General features: G+C 53.1%; 1 protein-coding gene across 1 annotated transcript; it reads left to right on the plus strand.

The window, feature by feature from the left end:
* Window positions 1–2,150: 2,150 nt before the first annotated feature.
* LOC102431264 (myomegalin-like) lies at window positions 2,151–9,846 on the plus strand (the record flags this gene model as incomplete). The annotated part of the gene is made up of 6 exons (XM_006109015.3): window positions 2,151–2,336; window positions 4,968–5,219; window positions 6,640–6,771; window positions 7,412–7,531; window positions 9,086–9,275; window positions 9,722–9,846. Coding segments are annotated over 6 exons (1,005 nt in total), but the record flags the coding sequence as incomplete, so codon positions are not given.
* Between the last annotated feature and the right edge of the window lie 848 nt (window positions 9,847–10,694).

Below are 10,694 nucleotides of genomic sequence, written 5' to 3' on the forward strand. Positions count from 1 at the left end.
ATTTTTTCCATCAATTTTTAGAGAGAGTGGAAGGGTGGGAGGATGTGGGGGGGGGGGAGAGAGAGAGAGAGAGAGAGAGAGAGAGAGAGAGAGAAACATCAATTTGAGAGATACACACCGATTGGTTGCCTCCCACACATGCCCTCGTACCTGGGCCAGGGGATTAAACCTGCAACCCAGTATGTGCCCTTGACTGGAAATCGAACCTGCTGCCCTTTGATGTGCAGGCCGACAGCTAACCACTGAGCACACCGCCCAGGACTGGGTAATCATTTTTGAATAAACATATCATTTCTTTCTCTCATTTCACCCTGGGGAGCAAAGAGGCACAATGTTTCTTGCTGGGTTATAGTAGTCAAAGCACAAACGGAAAGTCACATCTGCCCCCTGTACACACTGCCGTTCTACCTGTGCCGCAGCCTCTGCTGTACGTGGGCTGCTCACTTCCTAGCTGGGGAGGCCTCAGAATCCTCAGACAAGATTCTACCATATTAAATCTTTATTTAAGTGAGCAGGGATTATGAGTGGGTCGGCAGTCCTTGAAATGTACATGGTGTGTATCCTGAGGCCAATCGGAGGGTTACGTTTCGTTTACCTGCCTCAGCGTAGTGGCCCGGGGTGCACTGGTTAATCTCAGGTCTGCACCAGCCATGCAGGGAAAGGCAAACCTAGTCTTCACTTCTGACACTCCTCCCGTCCCGCTGCTGTCTTCAGTGTGGTTTGTGGTGGGGTTGGGTTTGTGTAGAGGTGCCCCCCGAAAGCACAGTGCTTCCTTCTGTTGCCCCCATCTCTCCTGAGGACAAGTCAGCCAAAATCTTGAGGAAGAGGGTGTGGCCGAGTCTTCCTGAGCTGGGCTCAGGTTTCTCAGTCACAGTGAGCAGCAGCCGGACCAGGGGCTCATGGGAAATCTGCTCTCCTAGCCTGTAGACATCTGCGGAAAGGCTTTGGGGTCAAACGGCGGAAGGCCAGGGCTTTAAGTCAGAAGCTTCCCAAAGGAGCCTGGGCGGTGTCACTGGCAGCCCGGTGTCCTTGCAGGACTGCTCTGGTCCCGGGTCAGCGTCGGGCAGCGGTGTGATGTAGAAGGTAGACATTATCTCTCCCACGTGAGACATTCTCCACGGTCAGTCTCGGTTTCTGCTCCCTCTGTGGGCTACCTGCCCTGTACCTGGTTTTGTTTTTCAATCCTCACCCGAGGATGTGCTTATTGTTTTTAGAGAGGGGGAGGGAGGGAAACATCGATGTGAGAGAGAATATTGACTGGTTGCCTTCCGTACTGCAGCCTAGGTATGTGCCCTGACCAGGGACGGAACCCACACCTTTTGGTGTACAGGACAACACTCTAATTGAGCCACCTGGCCAGGGCCCTCTAACTGTTTTTATAAAAGAGGAGACAGATTCAAACATCAGAACCTCCCGGGGTTCCTCATGACCTGTCTGTAGATGAGCTGCCTAGTGACCACTATGAAGATTTGTTTAAAAGTAAATTTCCAAGCTCTATCCTCAGAGTTGCAGTGGGTCTGCATTGGGGCGCCACGAGTCTGTGTGTATTAAGAATTTTTCCCAAGTGATGCAAATGCCCAGAAAGGTGTGTGAGCCACTGCGTCTATGTCACTGCACGGATGCCCGTTTTTCACTCGGTGAAGGGACGTGTTGATGTAGGATTCTGAAATGTTTCCATTAGTCTTGAATTGCATGCATTCATAATGCAAATTTCCCCACAGTCCTAGTCCGGCCCGAACCACCCCAGGGTGAACCCCAATGCTTTCAGGGTGTGGGGAGAGTCTTGTCACAGGGGAAGGACTGGCGCCTGCTGTGACAGTGCCCAGGATGCTGGGGTGGGGCTACGGCCACCTGGCTTATGGTAATACCGTTGCCTTGTGTAGCCAATTGTTTTCAAGATGAACATAGACCATGTCTGCAGGATGGCCCTGGCAGGGGAGGGGGCGGTCAGCCAGACCAGCCTTGGGGAGCAGTGCTCACCCTTGGCCGTGGCTGTGGTCACTCTTAGCCGTGCCAGGCAGCACCACCGTGAATGAGAGTCACTCCTCAAATAGACATCTGCTCAAGGGACAGTTTCATCTTCTCAATCTTTTACTCATTCCTTTCTCTCTAACAATGTCTCTGCTTTCTCCCTGACCTTCTGTTTCTAGGCCTTCATTTTTCCTCCATACCCACGCGGGTTAGCCTCCCGCAGGCACCATTGCCCTCAGCTCCACCCAACTTCCTGCCTTTCCGCCCCACTGGCCCTCCCCTCCTCGGCTGCTGTGAGAGGCCCGCGGTCTCCTTGGCCGAGGCTCAGCAGGAGCTGCAGATGCTGCAGAAGCAGCTGGGAGAAAGTGAGCACTTCCTGCATGCGAGCCTGCGGATGGCGGCCCCACCTGTGTCGCTCTGCATGGCTTTGGTTTGATGGCAGTTTTCTAAAAGCCGAGGGGTGCACATGGCCAGGGGACGATGGCGGGATAACGCTGCTTGCTTTTTAAACATTTTTTGGAAGTGTATTTACTGTTATCTTTCTGGTGTGTGTGTCCCATCAGTTAACAGGCGTCTAGCTCACCAGGCCCTGGTCCTGGTGCTCTCCCACTGCTGCCAGTGGGGAATCCCACCAAGTGTGCCGAAGCCTGACACGCTGCTGACACACTTGCCTGTGCAGGGTGAAGAGGCTGTGACAAAGATGGCCACGTTCCGTGGGATCCTTTCCATGGCCATATACCCTCCTGCTGTGAGATGCCTTTAGTCGAGTTCAGATCCTTACACCCTCAGGTGGGGGCTACAAGGTGGAGGTAGAGGGATTAGAAGGGGGTGACAGCCCCTCTCCCTGTTGCACAAGGTTCATTTCTGCCCCTGGACAGGGGACGCATGGGCAGTGAGACCCAGAAACATAGGGATGTCTGCTATGAACTCAGTCCTCTAACTCACAGAACTCATAGACTGTGTAGTTACCTTTTAGAAAAGTGTTTGATGTATACATGGGCTAGATGCCCCATCATAAAAATTTTGTGTGTGTGTGTGTGATCACTTACAGCTTAGAAAAAATAAGAAAAGCACTTCACATGATGGATTTGCTCTCTAATAGTGCTTAAAAAACAACTGGAAAGCACCTTGAAACTAGTGGCAAGTGCTGGTGTGTCTGACCTAGAACTTACTGCTGTAGCAGTTCTGGAACCAACAATTGATGGATAACAAACCTGTTCCCTGCCCCAATGACAAGAGTGCTCTCAAGCTTACTTTTCCCCCTTTCCCTTTCCATAGTTGCCGACTCGCCTTCATCCAAGGGGAAACACAGAAGGAGAGCACTGCCTGAAAAGGGGTCAGGTGCTGTGGGCTGAAGCCCCATCTAGTCTGGGGCACTGACCAGAGTTGGGTGGTCCCCGAGTTGGTGAGGAAGATTGTAGCCCTTTCTTTGCCCTCCTGAGGTGCGGTCCTCTCCGAGGGACCATCGCTTACCCATGCTCCTTGTTTCCTTTGACCCAAGCTTCCGTGTGGACAGTAGTGCATGGCGGCTTCTCAGGTCACTGTGGGGCTAAAATCTTGTCTGTTGTCCTTGCATGCTTTAGGGCATGTGCTCTGCATTGTGTGGCCAGGGAGACTGGAGAATGAGAGTATTGCTCACGGGTGCTGATAGTCTTGGGAGCTCCTATGACCTTGGGTAGAAAGTATACGTACTGACTGTCAACAACGCTTTGCCTTGGGTTGGGGTGAGCTGAAGGGTGTAGGAAATCACATCTTTATTGAATCCCAGGTAACATTCAGAGACTTACATTTTCCATCCTGTTCTCTAACTCCCAGTGATCCTAATGGATATCTGTATTTTGCAAATTTGGGGAAGGAGAGACCCATGACTGTATTTCTCACATGTTGCTGTCTATTAGAATCACGTGGGATGATTTAAAAACACCCAGTACCCAAGCTGTACTCCATACCAACTAAGGCAACATCTCGGGGGCCCAGGCATCAGTATATACTTTTCTTACATTGTCCCAAGTATTTCCACTATGTAGCCAAGTTTGAGAACCAGTTACAGATGGAGATAAAAATTAGCAATTAACTACTCAGAGGAGTCTGGCTTGGCAGGAGGAAATGTGCCCTCTCTTCTGTTTGCTTAGATAGAGCTACCTGTGCACCTTGCCACCCATGTGTATGATCCCTGAAAGACAGCGGTCATATGAATATGAATATGAATGTCCTAAACTACAGCACTGCCCTCCTCTCTCCATCGCTCCCCAAGCTGGCCTTCGTTTTATATAGAAGCAGAGATGATGGTGCTCAAGAGAAGGCCCATGATTTCATAAGATCTGTGAAAGCATCAGCCTGTGAAATGAAAGGTTCTCTCCCCTTCCTGCCTGCCTCCCCCCTGCAAGTCTTCAGTGATTCTTCAGGCAGGAGTGAGGAATCATGTTGGGTGAGGTCCAATCCCCACTTGCCTGCCGTATAGCCTCCTGCAGCCTCAGCAGAGTTCTCTGGTCTGGAGGAGTTGGGGAGACCATGTCTATCTGGATTTCATGTCCCCTTTCTCCTCTGATAGCCCCAAAGGAGAAAGGGAAAGACTGACTGCTTAGCTCCTGGGGAAGGCAAGTTCCCACAGGCCAACAAAGAGTCCTGTTCACAAGTGTGCTCAATGCTGGATGCCATCACCCACATGACCCCCGACTTTGGGAGTGAGTTCTACTCCTGGAACCTCCCTAGACTCTGGCATAGGAGTTGTGATAGGAGCCAGGGTCCACTGGATTTCTTTGGCTCACACTGGTGACTTTCAGATACTTTACTGTCTCCTACCTCTTGGTGTCTCCTGATGGCAAATACTAGTACATGGCCTCTAGGTTATGCGTCTTTATCTACTGGGTTCGCTGCCATGGGCTGGGACCTCTGACAGTCACAGGCACCCGTCGGGGTCTGTTCTCAGTGAACACACTTCCTTGCTGACCCTTCCCCTCTGAGGCTGTTTCTCATGTGGGTTTCTTTCTGCCCAGGTGTCAGCACCGTCCATCCCGCCTCCCCGGCTACATTGCTGAGCAGCCACTCAGACGCCAGCTCTTCCCACTTCCTCCACCCTGCCCAGCCCCACTCTCCTCCGAGGGGCACCCTAGAAATGGGCGGGATCCTGGAGCCCGGGTACCTGGGCAGCAGCGGCCAGTGGGATATGATGAGGCCTCAGAAAGGGAGCGTATCTGGGGACCTGTCCTTGGGCTCCTCCCTGTGCCAGCTGAACTCCAAACCCACCGGTAAGTGAAATTCCCTGGGGATAAAATGAAAGGGCCATAGCGGTGCTTCGTGCATCCTTCATCCTCCCTGCCCAGGGCCCGGGTGCTGTGCGGGGTGTGGGAAAGCCAGGGACCCCGCTGCTCTCATATTCACCTGCATCCCGAGCCCCTGACAGCACACTCTGGGCCCTTCCGGAATGCTGGGCACTAGCACTCACAGGACATGCGTCCATCAGTCAGGGATTGCCACAGAGAGGGTGCCCCCCCCATAAATATGTCCTGTGCCCACAACCAGATCCGACTTCCCTCTATCCTAGCTTTCCTGGTCAGGGTCGAGGCAGTGCACCAGGTGGACCTGTTAGATACAGGTGGATGCTGGGATGCGACTCAGTGCCAACAGTGAGAGGACTGTCATTTTAAAAAAAAAAAAAAAAGGCTGAGCCTGAAGCAAAGTGGTGCAGCTGGTGCAGCCTGTCAACAGCACCCGTCCCACCTCTGTTCCTGCACCTGTCATCCTTTCCTGGGGCACTTCCTCCTCTCACCAGCCCTCGGATAAGTGCAGGCTCTCCCTCCCTCCCTCCCTGGTAAAGGGGATGCGAGGGCGGCATTCAGGACCATTAACCAGCGGGATGAGTCCATGTCCATGAAACTGACCTGCCTTGTCTTGGGGGCGAAGGAAGAGCTGTGTGTGGTTGTTTAATCCAGCATCAGTAAGAGGAGAGGGTTAGAGTAGCGTGAGGCCTTCCCTGTCACACTCAGGAGTGGCCACACCTTTCCAGGTGCCAGCAGGCCTGTCCCAGCCTCAGTTATTTATTTATTCTTTGCACGCATGAACAGGTTTTTAATAACATTCCCCTGAATCAAACCGAACTGAAATAAAAGGGGCAGCTTAATTCCCAGAACTTAAAAGACTGCAGACTAAAATAAAGTCAGGCAGAAATATTGAGAAATTCTAGCAAACTGTGAATGAATCATCCTAGGAGTTTCAGCACATAGGCTGGTTCCGGTCCAGGCGGTGACTAGAATTCAGGGGTCACCAGACCATGGAGAAGGAACCTTCCCACAGCTCCACACGCTGGGCGAGACCCACGTTCAGGAAACCACACAAGAACTCAAGCCAATGAGATCTCAAGCTGACGAGCGCTCCGTTACTTTTCTAAACCAGGCGGAACCCCCTCACACTCACTAGTTACACTGGTCACTGCACACTTGCACTTAGCCCTGCGTGGGAGGGGGTCCATGGGGCTTGCTTGGCCCCGGGCTGTCCTGTGTTGGAAAGCGCCCTGTTGCCTGGGTGCCCATGTGAGAGGGTGCAGTTGGCAGAAGGAAGGTGACGTTTAGGGATCTTGCAGAGAAGCCAATGGCCGAGCCCTGTGCCCACGTGGGCCCTGCCTGTGACCAGGATTCTCCCACCTCTCTCCCGCCCTGGTGGCGGCTGCAGGAGCTGACCTGCTAGAGGAGCACCTTGGTGAGATCCGGAACCTGCGCCAGCGCCTGGAGGAGTCCATCTGCATTAACGACCGCCTGCGGGAGCAGCTGGAACACCGGCTCAGCTCCACTGCCCGCGGGAGCGGTAGGACGGCCGGGCTTCCTGTTCCTGGTCCTAATTGGGAGCTTCTGGAGGGAGGGCCCTTGGGCAGAGCTTCTCAGCATTCAGAGCACAGTGGTCGGCTTACACAGGTGCTGCCTGCAAACAGCCAGGCAGGGCTCTGGGCAAGTACCACTATCCTTACTGTGCAGGTAGATGGAGGGAGCTCAGAGAGTGACCTTCTCACAGCAGAACCAACCAGGTCTGTCCCAGAGCCCCGGACTTCCTGCTGAGTCCTCTGCGCCCCTGTCCTGTGGTTGGCAGGTGGTGGGGCCAGGTCTCCGGGCCCTCGCCCAGCCACTTACCCGGGTGGTCTTTCCCCACACTCGGACCCTGGCTGCCATCCCTGGGAGGCCGGCCCTCCCACACGCCTTGTCTGGCCCACAGCGCAGCTGTGTAGGGGAACGAGCCTCCCTGGCGATGGCAGCCAGGGCAGGTGACAGTGCAGCCAAGAACCCCGAGAGGAGGACAGGAAACCAGGCCTAGGCCCCCAGTCCTGAGCCCAGGCCTGAGTCCTCAGGGTTTTCTGCTGGGTAGGACAGTGTCTTTGGAGATACAGAAGGGGCAGCTTTGAAAGCAGCTGCCACCCACATGCGTAACTTGTCTGCTTTCTCTTCCGGGGCAGGATCCACGTCTAACGGCTACAGTCAGGGTCTGGAGCCCACGGCTCAGCTGCACAGCGAGAACAGGGCCCTTCGGGAGGAGAACCGCAGCCTCCAGGCTCAGCTGAGTCACCTGTCACGAGGTGGGTGTCAGAGCCACAAACTGGTCACCTCGGGTGCCTGTCTTCCCTGGCCACACCCATCGCCAACCAGAGAAGCAGAGAGGAGGTGGAAATAACAGCTACCCAGGTTCCCATCACCATTCTCAGGCTGGAAAGGGCTGCTCCTGAGAGGTGCCACCTACGGGCCCTCGGCCTCCGGGCCAAAGGGACACATAGCCCTAGGGAACCACCCCTGCCGTGTAAACCCGCCTGCTGATACCCAGTCACTGGCTATCAAAGTGGATACCACTTAGGTACCTGTCCCACCTCCCCAATGCACAGCTGATTTCGAACCAGAAAAGGAAGGAACCTAAGAGCCTATAAACAATCTCATGTTTCTCCTGATTTCACTGCAGCTCTGTGTGTCCCTCCCAGTACTGGGCTGCCATCCCCGTCCCCTCACCACGTCCCCTCACTCCTCAATCAGGCTCCTTTCTGGTCAGATGTGTCTGGAGGTGCCTGTAAAATGTTTCCAGAGCTTTCCCAATCTACATAGTGGGCATCCAGGATGGCATCCACGGGTGGTATCTATGGGTGGCATCTACAGGTGGGCATTCCACAGGCAGTCATCCATGGGAGGGCATCCACAGGTGGGAACCCACAGGCGGGCATCCACAGGTGGGCATCCACAGGTGGGCATCCACGGGTGGGCATCCACAGGTGGGCATCCATAGGTGGCATCCATGGGAGGGCATCCACAGATGGATATCATTTCTGATGTGACCTGAGGTGCAGCTGACCTTAGTGTTAATTGAGTTGCTCAGATCACTAAAATTGTCTATAACAAATTATTTTTATTTACTAATATTTATTAAATTGTCATAGAAGACGAAGAATAGTGTCCAAAAGGATTAAGCTCAGAATGAATGAATGCTTATGGAAAAGGGAAAAGATATCAACAGATTTTTCCAAATTAGCCACCGCAGAGCAAGGAGATAGGAGAGGAAAGGTCACTGCTTGGGGAAGATAAAGGTTAACACATAAGAGAGAAGGCACAGTTACTAAAGCACCATTGTGTGCCTGGAAAGACTAGAACAGACCTCTCGGGGGGTAGATAGAAGAGTTAAATGAGCACAGTTTGCCAGGCCCAGGTGAATTCTACCCGGAGGACTGACGGCACCTGCAGTCTTATTCTCAGAGTCCTTGTCCAGGATCTTTAAGAAATGAAGGCCAGAGAGATGCCACAAGCCCAGAGCAGATGTCCCTATTTTCAAAATGATGACAGTAATATGTACTGAAAACTGTAGACAGGAAATCTTGTTGATCTCTGGCAAAATTCAAGAATGGACTATTGTGCAGAAGGTTGTGAGCACTTAGAAAATAGTGAGCGTTAGAGACCAGAGTGTTTTCTCTAACAGCAACTAGGCCTTATTCAAGCAGAGGACCAAGGGCATTGCAAGGACGAGGCCCCATTGTCCATACACCCCCGGGCCAGCTGCAGCATGCCTTAGCTCTGTCTGCCGGATGACGTGCTTGGGCTCACCTTCCTGCTGACCTCTGCCCCCAGTCTAAACGCTCCTGTGTTCTGCTCACCAGAGCACTCCCAGGAGGCAGAGTGCCTGAGGGAGGCGCTGCTGGCCTCGCAGTCCCGGCTGCAAGAGCTGGAAGTGGAGCTGGAGCACCAGAAGGTGGACCGGCAGCAGCTTCTGGAAGACTTGAAGGAGAAGCAGCAGGAGATCTTGCATTTCCAGGAGGAACGACTCTCCCTCCAGGAGAAGGACTCCAGGTCAGGGGAGCCCCCTGATAAGGAAGGAGGCCCCAATTTCAGGTGTAGAAGAAGGGATCTTGGCAAGACAGTTAAAGGCCCCTTTTGGGGACCTGTTTCCCCTTTGCGATTGCTGATTCATGGGTGACATGCACAGAAGGAGGGACTTCTCTGCGAAGGTAGAACCCGGCACCAGCCTAAACGCTAACTGCCTGGCAGCGTGAGAAGAGCATGGGCAGTAGGAACGCTGTGCTGGTGTGTCCCAGCCACTGTGGCTATAACACCACTCCACAGGCACTTCCCCTCTCCAGCCTCTGTCCCCCACCTGTAAACTCAAAGCCAGGGGCTTTGTGACCCCGCCTTGACAGCTCGGGCTAAGCCTCTCTTGTGTGAAGGTTGGCTCGCCTGGCCCTGGTGTGGCCAAGCGCCCTGTTGGCTCAGCGCCCTCTCCCTCCTCCTCCCCGCAGGCTGCAGCACAAGCTTGCCCTCCTGCAGCAACAGTGCGCTGAGAAGCAGCAGCTCTTCCAGACCCTCCAGTCGGAGCTGCAGATCTACGAGGCGCTTCACGGCAGTTCCAAGAAGGGGCCGAAAGGTATGAGTTCTCTCTCCTGCCCCTGCTTAGGATCTCAGTGGGGTCTTCTTCACCTTGGAGTGTACAGGTCCTGGAAAGCTACAGCCTCTCTCAGAAAAACCACCAGCCAGGCCTGGGGCTCCCAGTCCAAAAGGGGAGCTCTCATACACAAAGCCCGGAGGTTGGTGACAACAGTGAGGTCGAGCCTAGACATCCTTAAAAAGAGGCCACAGAGTCAAACCTCACCCACCATCTAGGCCAGAAGCCAGTTCCTCAAGGTCCAGATATACAATGATATTGTTTAAGTGCACAGAACTGTCCTGATGGTGTCATCAATTGAAAGGGTCTTGACTAGTGTGAACAATACATCCCAACCACCATGCGGCCCATGCAGCATAGCTCCCACTATGACCCCTTCCTAGCACGAAAAGAAAAAGATACAGGAATTGTTTTTGGGTTTTTTTAAAATATATTTTATTGACTTTTTACAGAGAGGAAGGGAGAAGGATAGAGAGTTAGAAACATCGATGAGAGAGAAACATCGATCAGCTGCCTCCTGCACACCCCCCACTGGGGATGTGCCCACAACCAAGGTACATGCCCCTGACCGGAATCGAACCTGGGACCCTTGAATCCGCAGGCGGACGCTCTATCCACTGAGCCAAACCAGTCAGGGCAACAGGAATTGTTTTTATGGAAATACCACTAATAGGGCCTACATTTCAAGGCTGGATTTAAATTTTAAACTCTTAAAGAAGATGTTTGTCACCGGCTGAAATAATAATTTTTAAAAGTCCTGAGCTTGATTAAAAACTCTCTATCCTTCTCCCTTCCTCTCTGTAAAAAGTCAATAAAATATATTTTAAAAA

The sequence above is a fragment of the Myotis lucifugus genome, unplaced genomic scaffold, assembly GCF_000147115.1.
Source record: "Myotis lucifugus unplaced genomic scaffold, Myoluc2.0 scaffold_5012, whole genome shotgun sequence".
NCBI classification, from domain to species: Eukaryota; Metazoa; Chordata; class Mammalia; order Chiroptera; family Vespertilionidae; genus Myotis; species Myotis lucifugus.